This window comes from Aquarana catesbeiana, linkage group LG04 (genome assembly GCF_042186555.1).
Source record: "Aquarana catesbeiana isolate 2022-GZ linkage group LG04, ASM4218655v1, whole genome shotgun sequence".
Taxonomy (NCBI): domain Eukaryota; kingdom Metazoa; phylum Chordata; class Amphibia; order Anura; family Ranidae; genus Aquarana; species Aquarana catesbeiana.
The window spans coordinates 542,388,593-542,404,710 of NC_133327.1; the positions used below are offsets into that span (position 1 = coordinate 542,388,593).

General features: G+C 43.3%; 1 protein-coding gene across 1 annotated transcript in view; it reads right to left on the minus strand.

The window, feature by feature from the left end:
- Positions 1-16,118, minus strand: part of TULP4 (TUB like protein 4) — a 276,431-nt gene that overhangs the window by 158,131 nt on the left and 102,182 nt on the right. Inside the window, exon 3 of the mRNA XM_073627891.1 lies at positions 13,494-13,622. Within this exon, the coding sequence (XP_073483992.1) occupies positions 13,494-13,622 (129 nt within the window). The remainder of the gene's footprint in view (positions 1-13,493; positions 13,623-16,118) is intronic.

Below are 16,118 nucleotides of genomic sequence, written 5' to 3' on the forward strand. Positions count from 1 at the left end.
GTACCGGCGCCCCACACTACTTCAGGGAAGGAGAGGAGGGGGCCCCTTACCGCTCCAGCGAGAGCGTGGGTAACGCTCCCAGACGGATCCTCCTCGCCCCCGAAGTGGGCGGGCTGTTGGCCATGAGAAACACTGCGACTCAGGCCGAGACCCGTTCGTATGCGACCTCACAAGACGTTTAACTCGCAGGGCCAGCGCCCATCCAGTGGGGCTATATCACAGCCAACCTAGAGCGTAGCTGCGGTCTGCACTTGCTCGCTGGCCAGACTGGAGGGAACCACTGGATCTTAGTGTCCAGCCTGTCACCCAATCTGGCAGTTAATTGTAGATCTCACAGGAAAAAATCCAAGAAAAAAAAAGTACTTTAAAAAGCAAAAACAAAAAATTACCAGGACCAGAGACCCCAGCAGGGAACTAGGTCCTTACTACTGACTAGGCAGAAAAAAAAACCTCAAGGCTTGTAGTAGAGAGAGAGGTGTAAATCACCTAGGACTGCCCATAGGCGTAGCCACTTCTTTTTTCTGCCTAGCGTCCTACTCCTGTAGGGGGCGATATAACTTTATGGTTCTGAATAATGAAGCTCTGTGTCTGTCAATGAATGAAAGAGAAAGACAATTTTTCCACCAACAGGGGAGGAGGTGTGGGCTTTGAGGATATGGCCTGCCACCAGACACAGTCTGAATTCACACGGACTTAAAATAAAATTCAGTAAAAATGGATATACATTTCCATACATCTTAGGCTCATTTTAACGCATGTAGACTTGTGTTGATCTTCATTCTAAAAAAAACAATTGCTTTATGTGTCTATGTGTTGACCTGCATTTTACAAGTACTGAACTTGTGTTAAAACGTGCATAAAATGGATGGAAATGTACATCCATTTCCCCTGCATTTTACTGCAAGTCTCACAGTGTGCGGTGACAGTTATTTTACTGAATAAACCTAATAAAGTAAAATTACCCAGAAACGACTATACTTTTCCTTATCACAGCTTGTCAGGATTAAAATTATCAGTGCTGGTCTCTGCATCATTACACTATACAGTAGTGCATGATACTGTGGTGATGCCCCAGACCAGTGAGATGTCACCTTCTTGCTAGTGAGTGAGATAGTGGGCCAGTATAGTAATATACTGAGTACAGCATGCAAAAGGAACACATAGGGAGGAGGCAAGGCCAGGCAGAGCAAAATGTAATGTAATGAATGTAATCAACTGCTATTTGTAAGTCTTCCTAAAGCCTAATACACAATATTAGTTTTTTTTTCATTCAACCCAGCAGGGCTTAACACAAAAAAAACCTGACAGCTCCAGAGGAGCCACTGTACTAACCATACAATATTAGTACAGCAAACTCCCCTGCTGTGCTATTGTGTTCCTACAGGGGGATGGCGCCCCGTCAGAACACTCTGGTCAGCGTTTTCAACCATTGGCTGAGAGCCCTGACCGGGGGGGCGATCAGCTGACCTTTTTCGGTCACGCCCCATCGACAGAAGCCTGTCCGACTGGCTGCAGTACACACGGGCCAAATGTGGGCTGGTTTCTATTGAACTGCCCGATGCTGACCGACATTCAGACCATGTGTACTAGGCTTTAGTTTAACCTCCCTTGTGATAAAACTCAAGAAATCTTGCATTAATGTCAGCTGGGGTCGTCAATAGTAGACCATCTAGCGCCCTCAGCCTTCCAATGTGGGTCATATTAGTCCTTCCCTTTGCCAACCAGGCCAACAATCTTCCGTTCTTATCACCAAATTCAAATACCCTCTGTGCACTATCCAGCATAGATTTTTGAGTTAGCTCAACTCTAAGAAGGGACAGTTCCCTCAGAGAATCCTGCCAGAGCACATAGTGATTCTCGTCAGGATTTTGTATATACTCCTCTTTCTTCAATTTCGCCTGCTTCTCCAGATGTCTCAGAGACTGCACAGAGCCATGTTTTTTGGTTGCTATGCGGGCCATGTACTCCCCCCTAAGCCAAGACTTAAATGCATCCCACAGAACCAATGGTCCGGTGGACTCATCATTGTTTATCCAAAAATTACATAAAGCCTCAGGTAGCTCTTCCTGGATGTCAGGGTCCATAATCCAGTATTTAGACAACCTCCACATTCTCTCACCCACCACATGGGAGAGTCGGATAGTAACCGATACCGGAGCATGATCCGAGATACCTCTGGAAAGGATTTCGGAGGACTCAATCCTCCGAAGTAGTGCAGAGGAGGCAAAAGTCAAATCAATGCGAGACATGGTCCGGTATGTTGTAGAGAGACATGTGAAAGCCTTATCCGACGGGTGAAAATGGCGCCAAACATCTGTCATGTGGAAGGCGGAAGCCCAATGAGAGAGTCCATGCTGGGGTGGTCCCGAAGCAGGAAGTCTGTCAATGTCTCTGGAGGGGGCCAAATTAAAATCACCCATAAATAATACATTTTCAACATTGCACAATGTGACCTTTTGCACAAGTTCGTGAAGGACAGTAACGTCAGCAGGGGGTGGCAGAATATCCCCACTATTACAAAAGGAATTTCTGAGTATAAAGCATGTAGGAGAATGTATCTGCCTCCCGGATCCAACTTGACCTCTATAATTTGGAATGGAAGGGATTTATTCACTAATATACTAATTTCCCTTGCATAGTTAGAGTATGGTGCACGATAATGCGCACCTACCCAGGCCTTTTTCAGACAAAGAATGCGGGAGCCAACAAGATGTGTCTCCTGAAGTATACACACTTGTGGGCGGAGCCTCCGCAGGTAGGCAAATACCAGCGAACGCTTGACCGCCGAATTAAGTCCTCTCACATTCCAAGATACCACCATACACTTAGCCATGAGAGGGGTGCAGCATTAAAAATAAAAATAAAATGTTAAAAGTGCCTGGGATCAATATTTCCAAGGGGGAACTTTTTCCTCCCGGGACATACTGGAGATCCATAACACACAGATCCCCAAAAAGATTGAGTTCCGTGTGGTAGGGATATACCATCATATACTTGCAATTTGCATCTACATGACTGAACGCAGAAATAATAAGTAAAAACAACAAAACAAGAAAATAACGTGGGTGCCCAAACATGAGCATCCCAAACCAACCCCCCCCCTCCCACCCCATGCACCTCGGGAACATGAGGAGCACCTGGATCCCAAAACACCCATAATACTAAAGTTAGTAACCTAAGTTAGGGTTGTGAGCTTTGGTAGAGACCTCACATCCTCCCCGATAACCAGGGGCTATATGTGGATGTGGTAAGTTCCTTCTTGGAGCTGGTGGAGTGAAAAGCATTCTAATAATAAAAGGAAAAATAGAAAAAAAAAAGCATATGTAAAAAAAAGAATCTCAGCTTACACCTGCTTAAGCAGGGGCACATTCTTAAAGTCTGTTACCAGAGGATGGCCTCTTTCTCGACCGGTTTCCTCCTCCAAAAAGAACCGAAGGGATCCATATAAACAGTTCCAGTGTAGTCCCAAACAGAAGGCAAACAACCACTGAATACTAAACAACGGCTATAGGAATATATTCTGTACATCCGGGTCACTTACACAGCCTTCACTGGAGGCCGGCTAAGCAGATTAACAGGAGCAGGTGACATTCTAGCATAACCTTTGCCAGTCACGATTATTGCAACCGGAACACAAGCACCTGACGTATGGCAATGTTCAAAGCCGGGAGACACATAGGGAAACTCAGTCTAGTAAGGCAGGAAAAACAACTTGGCCGATAACTCAGAGCACAGTCCTTATAGTGTAATCCTCTTACGGGGGCAGAGTGTCCAACCGGGCCGATGCATCCCTGGGGCTAGTAAAGAAGCGTGTCGTCTCCCCATCAATCACTCTTAATTTGGCGGGGAATAAAATACTGTACTTTATACCTTTTTTCCGCAGGGCAGCCTTTACAGCATCAAAGGATCGCCGTTGTCGTTGTGTTTCCATTGTATAATCTGGGAATAGTAGGAGCTTGGTATTCTGAAAGGGTAAATCTCCCGCAGCCCGAGACGCCCTGAGTAACTCATCTCGATCCCGTAAGTTTAGCAGCCTGAGAATGAAAGTTCTTGGAGGGGCTCCCTCAGGGCCAGGTCTTGGCGGCACCCGGTGGACTCTTTCAACCGCAAAATAAGGGGAGAGCTGAGCCGCCGGTAACAAGGAGCGCAATAGACCCTCCGTGAACTGAGACGGGGAACGGCCCTTAACTCCCTCCGGCAGCCCCACGATCCTCAAATTGTTCCTGCGGCTCCGGTTCTTGGCATCTTCAGCTCAGTATTCGAGCGCCTTAACCTTTGTTTGGAGTGTGCGAATAGAAGCAGCATGGTCAGATACTGTGTCTTCCACCATCCCAACTCTGTTCTCCGCCTCCGTTACTCTGGAGCGGATCTTTTCCAGATCCTGCCGAATCAGGCCGATGTCCAGCTGAACCTCTTCTATTTTTGAAGCCAAGGTGGATTGGCATGAGGTAATGGCAGCCTGGCAGGTTGTAATAGCCGCCATGATCTCTGTCAGTCCTGGAGACGCCGACACTGGGTTCGCCTCGTGGTCTGTTTGCGACGCCATATTACTATGGCGCGCAGGAGATCTTGTGGAGCAGGAGATCGAGACAGTCTCTACCGGGATATCTGGGGGAAACTTCAATTTCTTGCCCCTCTTCTGGTAGCCGGAAGTTTTAGAAGGCATCCAGGGATCACTAAGTCTCTTTTTTTCCCAGATAAAAGTAGTAAATACGGATAAATTACCGGATCGCACTCCAGGAGAGCTCAGGAACACGTCCGCTCAGTCTTCCATCCCGGCCACGCCCCTTAGTTTAACCTCTCTGGCGGTATGATTAATTTGGATTTTAGGTGCTGAAAGCGGTACAATTATTTTGCATGGAAATTTGGCGTTTTATATTGTAGGCCTGTAATTCTTAACAATAACAAACTTAAATCTGTCCAAACAAGAGTCTAGTAGATATCCCGGGTATGATGAAGTTTGAAACACAAAAACATAAATTATAATATAATAAATAAATATAAATAATTAAAAAAAAAAATAATATAATAATAATAAATTTCCCCACGATTCACTATCGCTCAATTCTGCAAGTGTTCTAATTTACTATCGCTGTTTTCTAGCTGATCTAAAGCCACTTTTGACATAAAAGGGACACTTTTTGGTTGCTATGGACAAAGCACTGGGGACAAAAGGGATGTGAAATAATTTCATACAGTACTGTAATCTGTAAGATTACAGTACTGTATGTGTTATGGTTTTTACATTTTTTTTAATTTGCCGCCAGGAGCCGCACCCAGAGGTGGTCAGAGGAACAGCACATGGAACCAATCAGTTGTGCTGCAGGGTATGGAGCATGCCAATAGTAAGCAAGAGAAGTGAGAGCTAATCATCCACAGAGGGAGGGTGCATGTGATCAGCACAGGGCCAATCAGCACTGTCCAGACACAGGGTCAGGAGTCTTGAAGCCTGATAGGACAATCATGGGAGAAATGAAAACTCTTCCTACAATCTGCACACACCGATACTGACAAGCCGCAAGATTGCTCTAACTGCTATATACAGCTGATGAAAAAAAAGGGAATGAAGATTTCTACCCATCATGCTTATTCCAGATCAGTAACTCACGTGGTAGGCAAGAACCTGGATGAGAACTAAAAACAGTGGGTGTTCTTCCCCCTTCAGGCGGACGATTTGGACCACGCCAGGTTGGAGACGCTGGACACATCAGCTGTGTTGGACACCATCATTCCACGGTCCCCGCAGAGGGCTAAATCTGCTTGCATGCAAGACCTTGCTAATAGGGAGGTCCACCATTTAAGGTAAGGGTCCACCTTTAATATTTTTGGATTCACTTCAACTGAGAGTCACATCTATACACTCCTCTCTTCTCCCTTCATCTATATGGGTTATGGCTTGATGGATCGTGGATGTGTTCTCCTATTTTCATGAATTTGACATACACTCATGGAACTTTTTTCTGTCGTTCAGTTTATGGACTATATTCACTATTTTCAAGTGTTTTCACTGCTGATAAGTTTTGTTGTGTTTAGTGATATATTAATGTGATCACTTATTCAGTGCTTGATATATGTGTTTTCTGTACACTAGTGCACACTCATTTTAGGATATTTTATCCATTGCACTTTGATTTATGTACGTTCAATTAATTTAATATTATCACACTTGCATACAGATTATGAGGGCACTTATTTTGATTTATTAGAAAACTCAAATACAGTAGACTGCACAGAAAATGTTATCCATCTTGATTTCTGCACCAATATAGAAATTTATATCTTATACTTAAGGCAACTTGTATTTAGTGTGACGTCATCACGGCACCAGGAACTAAGCGGCCATCTTTTCGGTAGGAAACTTTTTCTAAGTATATTTAATGCTGCTTTATTGGAGTTCATGTGAGTGGCTTTTTGTTATCTTCATTATATGGGATTTTAAAACATATTACGCTATCAAGAGGCTTTATTTTTATCAATGAGACACACACACTGTGGATCAAACTGGGTGTGCTTATGGGAGAATCATCTCTGGTGTGAGCATCAAAATTTGGAAGGAACTATATGTGACAAAGTTATCAAAGTAAGGGGACCACCCTGAGAGCTGCCTAAAGCTCACGTTTGTGTGTGTTTGACCCTCTGTAAATAGGATGGTCAACTACATTTGGTAAGAGGCTGTGTGTGTCGGAGGTGAAGGTGGCGGTCTCCAATCTGGATTTATGTTCCTGCCTATCCTGCTCAGCTCTAATTTCTCTTAAAGGAAAAGGACTTTATATGTACTATATCAGCTCTCAAATTTTCCACTCGCCCACTCAAGTGGAAAATGATAGCTGGCAAGCGTGGTCTGCCTGGGAACAGGGGGGGAGCACCGCCAGTAGGCAGGGTTGAATGGGAGCCTTTTGCCCAGGGGAAGAGAGAATGGAGGAAGAGAGAGGACAGCCAGATCATTACAGGGGAAGAGTGGAGGAAGAGGGGAGCTTGCCGGATCACAGAGCAGGGATAGTCCACTGTAATAGCTTACATTTGAATTGCCTCCGCTCGCGGTCACACACAGTCCTGCCTCCTGACCCGGTGCCTGTGACAGGCAGAACGCCGGTCCAATGCCGGTGTGGATGTGTTCTGTCTGTCACAGGCGCCGGGTCAGGAGGCGGGACTGTGTGTGACTGCGAGCAGAAGCAATTCAAATGTAAGCTGTTACAGCAGGCAATCCCAACTTTGTGATCCAGCCGGCTCTCCTCTTCCTCCACTGTAATGATCCGGCCGACCATTCTCTTCATCTGCACAGGTAACGCTGCAATGATGGTTAAAGGTGAGGCAGCAATGATGGGCACAGGTGAGACTGCAATGATGGGCACGCGTCACTCTGCATTAAAGGGCACAGAGGAGGCTGCATTGATGGGCACTGGTCACGCTGCATTGATGGGCACAGAGGAGGCTGTAATGGTGGGCACTGGTCACTCTGCAATGATGGGCACAGGAGGAGGCTGTAATGATGGGCACTGGTCACTCTGCAATGATGGGCACTGGTCATGTTGCGTTGATGGGCACAGGTGAGGCTGCGTTGATGGGCACAGGTGAGGCTGCGTTGATGGGCACAGGTGAGGCTGCGTTGATGAGCACTGATAAAGAAGTTGTTAATATTTTTTTTTTGTAACTTAATTCTGCATAAAACATTTAAGTGTCATTTCATGAGATCATTTATAAGGGTGCGTTTAGGGGCGGAATTAGGGGCGGGGTGGGGCAACTGGTGGTGAGTAACCCTTAAGGCCTGGCTAGTAGCTCTGGACTTGAAATGTTGAGCCCTGTACCTTTATAATACACATGATATTGTAGGTCTTGTTTATTACATCAAGCTGTCACTTCTCTTTTGGGAAAAAGGCCCGTCTTGCACCTCACCTTTTTTTATGAAAAGCACTGCATCCTATTATATTAACTTGTATTTATAGCTTTACTGCTCCTTTCACTTGATGACTATTAAATATGTCTGGGGATAAACTTGCATCTACAGTGTCATCTATACCTTGTAACTTAATCTACATTTAATGGCAATTTTCTTACATATATTACCCTGCTCAAAACAGTTCTGCAGATTTGCACCTCAGGTATAATGTCATTCAAAGGAACTGCATGCTTTGCATTTCAATTAAATGGCTGGTATTAGAGCAAGCAATTCCATTAAAAGAGAAATGATAGATATTTGATCCAGTTTGGCTAATTTAGATGGATGGCCTCATGTAAAAGCCCATTAAATAGATTATTATGCTCAGGCTACCATGCTTAGCTTCATTATTGCAGCCAACATGATGACATCAATGTCTAGAGTCATTTCTGAAAATGCAAAGTGTTTTCTGTGCTAGAGATTTAGGTTTATGTCTTGCTTTATTAATATTCTTTGAGAGACCATTTAAAATATGTACAGGCAGGCAGCAATAAAATGCATACATGAAGATTAAAGCTGAGCTCTAGGCAGATATAAAAGCCAAAAGTCAATGCACCACTATAATCATTAATACATCCGTAAATGCATTTTTAAATGCAAGCAATATAAGCCCCTGCGTCTGACCTGGCATCAGCCTTTTCCAGTACCTGTAAGTAGGGTTGGGGTGGGAGAGGAAAAAGCAGTACAAGGAGCAAATCACTTCTGTACTAACAAGAAATATGCCGATAGGAAGAAAAGCAGAGGGACAGAGAGATGTGCAAATAATGATACTGCTTTATTTTATTGCCCAATCACAGATCGGGGTGTGTCCAGGACAACCTGAGCTCAGAAGTAGTGGTTTGAATAATGCTGGTCATCAGACTGAACACATCTAGTGTCACAAAAAGTACTGCAGGGAGAATCTCTGGATTAAAGGGGAATATTACACCAAAAGCTGGTTTTGTTATTTCCACTTGAAGACCAGGATTTTTCTGGCACTTTTTGTTTAACGGTTTGCAACTATCATTTGTTGACAGAAAATTTCTTAGAACCCCCAAACATATATTATATAGCAACAGAGGGCCTAGAGAATAAATTAGTGGGTTTTCCTATTTTTTTGTGTCACACATTATTTGTTCAGTTGTTTTTCAAATACAATTTTTTGTTAAAAATACACTTTTTAAATTTTAATGCAAAAAACAATACATAGCCCAATTTTTTTGGTAAAATATAAAAGATGATGTTAAGGCGGGCAAATAGATACCAAACATGTCACACTTTAAAATTGCCCTTAAAAGCATTTGATCACACCAAGATCTGTGTTTGAATGCCTTTGATTTTTGAAAATGGTGGTGTTAACATCTGGTTAAACTGGAAGTGATGTCAGGTCATCACTTCCGGGTTACCATAGCCCAGAGCCAAACAAAGTCAATCAGTCTTTGCTTGGGTCTCCGATCAGCTGGCGAAAGCACCAGGCTGGTCAATCAGGACTCCAGGTGGGACGGGAGATCCCGATCAAGCCGTCTAAGGCAGCGGGGTGTTGGGGTGGGGTTTGGATGTCCCCTCCCACTGCTTGTAAAAGTAATCCAGAAGCTAGTTAGCCGGAAGGATTACTTTTACCAGAGAGAGCCGACCATAAAAAAACTCTAATAAACGGTACCGAGATAATGCCTGCAGGTGCTGGCATCATCACGGTATAACCATTTGAAGTCCAGTGACATACCAGGTACATTACTGGTTGGCAAGTGGCTCATGGGCCAAACATGTTTATCTTGTTATTTTTAGCTGGGACGCAAATCCGAACTGTAAAATAACAGCTAGACAGGGCTGTTCACATGAGACAGCCATGATGCTTTGCGGCCGCAACATTTTTAACTTGGAAAGCAGAGTTTGACAAATGAGACTGCCTGACAAACCCGCCTACTAAGTACATTGCGGAGAGTGGGAGTGCAGCATTATAGAGTTAAAGGAGAGGTAGGGCCAAAGCTCTTTTGGCCCTACTTCTATGATCACAGGAGTGCAGTCAGGATCCACCCAGATGCCTGGACGGGCAGCTGGATCAGCCTCTCATCGGGCTGCTGGGAGGCTGTGCCCAGCCATTCTCATTGCCTGCACAGCTCAGCACTCCAATGAGTGCTGGAGAGGCAGAGCAGAGAGCCAGTAACTGAGTTACTGCTCTCTGCTCAGAACAAAGGGGGAGAACTGAGTGATCAGTGGTGTTTGATCACTCAGTTCTCGGTGCAGAATTGGCAGGGGAGACAGATGCAGCATCAGATCAATGCTCTATCCACCTAAGTGAGTAAAATTTAAAGTTTTTTGGAAACCAATACTTTTCTTTTAAATCAGGCAGTAAGGAGAACATAGCATATCTACACTGCCTGTCAAATGCTCTCTGAAAAGTGCTGTAAGTAGAGAGCCTGAGATCAGTACAGTGGGGATTTCTACAGACCCTGACCTGGAGTGAAGGAAAGGTTTGGCTATTGGGTTTTGCAGCATGCAGGCGCTAACACAGGAAGAACCTGGCCAGGTAGAGGAGTGGCAGAGAGAGAGCCTCTGGATGTCTCCTAGGCAACACTTTCCCACTAGAAACAAGCTTCCCTGCTGTACCCATCAGCTCCTCAGGCTCTCTCCCAGTTCTTGCAGCTCTCCACACAGACATCTGTCTGCCTGCCTTTCTCAGTGAGGAAGCTGCCAGGCTCAGGTAGGCATGGAGGCATCAAGGGCCAGAGATGAACAGCCAAAGGGCCGGATGTGGCCTTGGGGTCACAGTTTGCTCAGGTCTGGGCTAAATGTTTGGAAAAATAGTTTTTGCTCTGGTAGTGGTCAACACATGCAATTTGCATGCGGTTAGATACCGTTATTCCATAAACCACTGCATTAGAACTACATTTATTTGTTTTGTTCAAATGCAGCCAAAGAATTTAAAGTGAACCTATGCTTTTTCCATGCAGGGCAAAGCAACAGGTTCACTTTATCACCAATCCCACCAGATAAATGTACTTTACAGTTCTGTTAGGCTGCTCAGTGCAAAGAGAGGAAGTCCTGTATAGACAGCTAGTTGTGGCAGGGCTGACTTTCACTACCAATATGAAAGTGCTGGGTGAGCATGAGACACCAACCGCTTATGTCTAGTACACACGATCAGAAAATCAGATGAAAAATACCACTTTCGAAGCGATCGTACAATAATCTAATCATTAGCACACAGCTTTCAAGAGTCAATAGTGACAGATCATCTGAAAATTATCCGAAGGGACAAACACAAACATTTTTCTTGTACTATACCAGAACGAACAATTTTTGTTTAATCAGTACAGTAGTTGCCCGAAAAACATTGGAAGGCCAAGGCCACGCATGCTCAGAAACTGCAGAATACAAGGGGCATTCAAGTCAAACCAGGTCTTTTAATTTTACAGGTATAAAAAAAAAGGTGCAAGCGTGGAGGTACTACATGCAGTAGTAAGTGGCAAGTGTGTCCCATTACTGATAGGCGGCACACATGTCAAGGGCCAGTCTAGAGACCGTTTATCAAGATGGCAGACAACAGTGTTAGTGTGTGCATGGAACAGTGCATGATGAAGTTTCTTGTGAAGGAAGGCGTAAAACCCGCAGATATCTACAGAAGACTTCAAGCACAGTATGGTGAGGAGACACCTAGATGCTGTAAGTCATTTGAACGGTGTAAGCATTTTAAAGATGGCCGTACGTCCATCAGTGACGATCGCGGCCGTGGTAGTCCCTAGCCCACAGCAGTCATTCCTGTGAACATTCAGCGCTTGGAATGCCTGATCCTGAATAATCAATGCATAACCTGTCGTGACAAATCTTTTTGTGGGAACTGTGAACACAATCATTCACAAACATTTGCATTTTCAAAACGTTTACGTACGCTGGGTACCAAGACAACTTTCTGTTTTTGGCTGGCACAGAAAAATTGAAATCTGCACTGCGCTGAAGGAGCATTTTGACAGAGAAGGCCAGGATTTTCTGGATTGTATCATTACATGTGACGACACCTGGGCATATCATTTCACTCCGGAATCAAAACGAGCACCAAAAGCAGTGGATGCATGCAGACTCACCACCAAAAAAATTCCAACTGCGTCTGCTGGTAAAGTGATGGCAAGTGTTTTCTGGGACAAAACGTGGTGTTATTCATGTGGATTTTCTACCCCGTGGTGCCACTATCAACAGTGAATATTACTGTTGTGTTCTGAGTGATGTGCGTCTGCGGAAAAAACAGCCTGGTTTGATCACTAAGGGCATCCTGTTTCTCCAGGAAAATGCACAAGCTCATTCTGCTCATCACACTACATACACATTACAGCAACTCAACTGGGAGGTATTGCCACATCACCCTCACAGCCCGGACTTCACTCCGAGTGATTTCCACCTGTTTGGACCTCTAAAAGAGTTTCTCGGAAGTCAGCACTGATGAAGTGAAGCAGGCTGTCCTAGGATGGTTCAGGCGTACTGACAAATCTTTCTATGCCAAAGCTTCCAGGCATTAGTTAACTACTTCAGCCCCAGGAAGGATTTACTCTCTTAATGACCAGGCTATTTTTTGCGATATGGCACTGCGTTACTTAAACTGACAATTTCGTGGTCGTGGGACGTTGTACTCAAACAAAATTGATGTCCTTTTTTTTCTCCAACAGAGCTTTCTTTTGGTGGTATTTGATCACCTCTGCAATTTTTATTTTTTGCGCTATAAAATAAATAAGCAACTATTTTGAAAAAAAAAACACAATTTTTTAATTTCTGCTGTAAAACATATCCTACAAAAATATGTAAAAAAAAAAAAAAAATCGAATTTTTTCATCAGTTTAGGCCAATTTTTAGCAGGGAAGAATGTCGAAAAATGTCGAAAAATAAACGCAGTTTCCAATTCTTGAAATTTGTTCTTTTATATTATATAAACTAAAAAGTCTCGGTTTGACTTGAATGCCCCTCGTACAATTTAATACAACACATTACATCACTTCTGAAGTTGTATTGTACGAAAATTTCACAACGTTAGTAACCTCTTCATTTTCGATATGAGACTAGCACAAAAACAAAAACAAAAAAAAAAACAAAAAATACAATCATTTATTATCAATTATTTATTCTCATTGTGTGTATGGGGCTTACGCATCAGTGCAATTATGTAGGGGGCAGGAGAGTGAATCATTTGAGTCTCTATACATGGAAATGCTAGTTTATTTGGCAAATCTTTTTATGTGTAGTTTTGGGGGTTCACAATAAACTAAACTTGTCACTTTCCCATACATGTGCAAAGCACAGGTTTGTTTTATGTAGGTCTACCTATTCAAATACAAGGGAGAAGAGCACTAAAACGATTCAAAAACAAATTAGAAAAATGCTGTAAGTACAAAAAAATAAATAAATAAAAAAAAAAAAGCACACTTTTTCTGAATATACACAATACAACAAATCTGCACACACTAAAATGATATAATGTAAACACTAATTTATAGCATTAGCCGAAATATAATGAAAAGCTAAATTTATTGTAAAGAAGTAATATAAAGTAACATAACACATTCATCCATAAGACTTCTAGTGTACTGCCCACCTGTGCTCCCCGATCATTGACCAGTTCCACAGACCATCTGCCTTCATATTGGATCCATACAAATATCCCTCCATCTGCATCGCACGTTGCCAGCTTTTGGAATGGCTCGTTCCATCTCACTAACACCACCTGAAAAACAACACAAACAAGATCAATCAACATTACCAAAGGCTGCCTGATCCTAATATATCTACACTTGTTATGATTCATTAACTTCTAATTTATCTTTCCAAGTTGAAACTGTCAACCTTTTATCACTGCATGCAAAATGCGTGAGGTTTAAAGATATGCAGAAAACAATTCTAAGAGAGCTTAGTGAATTATCACCTTGACTCCATTGCAATGTAAGTAAGTATGTCTATATGCAGGAAAGCCTTCGTTTATTAACTGTAAGTAAGGCAACGGGGGGTGGGGGGGGCACCCCCCCGAAACGCATACCACAGAAGACCTGGGAGCAGAAATTGAGAACATGAGAGTATTCCAGAACCACAGTCAGGCCAAGGTATAAGCATCTGTCACTGACCACAAGTGCAAAGATCAGTGGTTGCCAATCTATCCAATCTATCTATCTTAGTGTTATAGGTGCAATGTATGGCTTTAGGTCATGGCCCAGTTTGTTTTTTAGCATCAATCCCCAGTGCAAAATATGCAGGTTATCAGACTATGGTGTCCAAAAATTATATATGAGTGCAAAATCTGATGCAGCTGTGCACAGAAACTAGGGTTGAACGAGTACTGATACCGGATATTTGGTATATTTGGTGCCAATACTAAGCATTTGCACGAGTACTCATGCAAATGCTCCAATACCTGAAAACGATACCTATGCAGCGAGATTTGAGCCCATACAAAATGAATGGGCTAAAATCGCACTGCAAAGAATCGCATGTGATTTGAACAGGAATGTGGTGTATTTACTGTCTGAATTGCATGCCGTTTCCCCCACTGCTTCTGTGTGAGCCCTTACTTCAACAAGCTAAAGGAAAGCTGGCGATACACATGAGTCAAAAACCGGCAAAAATTCACGTTGACAGAACGATCGGTCAATTTTTGCATCAGTAGCAGGGTCGTAGTAATATTCGATTTTCGTGCGGTCATGGAACTTGATCGGGCATGTTGGGAATGTGGTCTTCTAATCATTGATGAGGGATTTTAGAACCCGATTGGCTACCATGCAAAGCTGCACCAGATTTTGCACTCTAGTTTTAGTAAATCGACCCCTATGAATTCCTGAACACACTTCTACATTCAAGGTTATCTACTGTATATAAATCCATTGATCAACTTTCTTAGACCCCTTTCACACGGGGGCGGTTTTCAGGCACTTTAGCGCTGGAAATAGCCTCTGCTAAGCTCCTGAAAACCACCTCATATTCATTCCAGTGTGACTTTTCACACCCGGGCGGTGCGCTTGCGGGTTGTTCTGAAAAGTCCTGCAAGTGGCATCTTTGGGGCGGTTTGGGATCGCTGTTTTGCTCCCAAAACACCCTGCCCATTGGAATGAATAGGCAGCGCTTCCAAAGCACCTGAAAAGCGTTTTGGAAGCGCCGCAACCCGGGTGATTTTAACCCCTTCTTATTTACCCTTTTATAATTTGTTTGTAATGCTTTTATTTTCATATAACTTTAGGCCAAAAGCCCCTATGTGATAGCACGGGCAGGTGATCAGTTCTCTTTATAGAGACATCTTTATAGAGACATCAGGGGTCTACTAGATTCCCAATGTCTCCCTTGGTCTCCACTGCAGCTAATCAAGCAAAAACTGTGCTTAATAAGCTGCTTCCCTGACTACAGCAGCTGGGGAATGACAGCTCTGAATCTGGAAGTGATAAAAATGCTTGCCGCTTCCAGGTTAATTAGCCATGTTCCCTGAGCTCCTCTTGCTCTCCATTCTGAGACAATGGTCCTAGGTTACCCTGAGGAATAGGAAAACCTGGAAACCAGGCAAGAAGAAAAAAAAAAAAAAAAGATACCAAGTTGTAACCGAGAACTTGTTAAATTACCTATGGACACCAAGTGGTTTTAATCTGTCAAGATTGATATTCCTTTTAAGCTGAAGGGCTCCATAGGTGTATCTGCATAACAAAAACATATTATATATAGGCTCACACTTTCCTATAATTTTCTACTTGGCTTTCTTAGATCACATATAATTTTAGGCTTGGTGTACAATTCTGTAGTCCTCTCTGTCGCCCTCTCAAAGCTCAGTAAAACTTTACTGGCATTAAGATCTCATAGAAATGAGTGCAAAACAAGGGTCTATGGAATGATTCGCGTTTCATGCCTCTGCATCAAAGCAAATGGACAATGCTTTTATTTCAGTTTTATTTTTATTGATCCCCTCCACAGCATTATGCCTGTAAGGGTAGTCTTACTCCTTCTGAAAAACCTTGTTGCCAGACTAGACTTTACTAAAACTGGAGCATGCAAAATCTAGTCAAGCTCTGCATAGAAACCAATCAGCCTCCAGGTTTTATTGTCAAAGGTTGTTAGAACAAGCTGAAGTTAGAAGCTGATTGGCTACCATGTGCAGCTAGCTGCACCTAATTTTGAGTGCTCCCGTTTTAGTAAATCTCCCGCAATGTCATCGGTAGGAAAGGGCTGGGGCGTATTTAGGATCCCACTT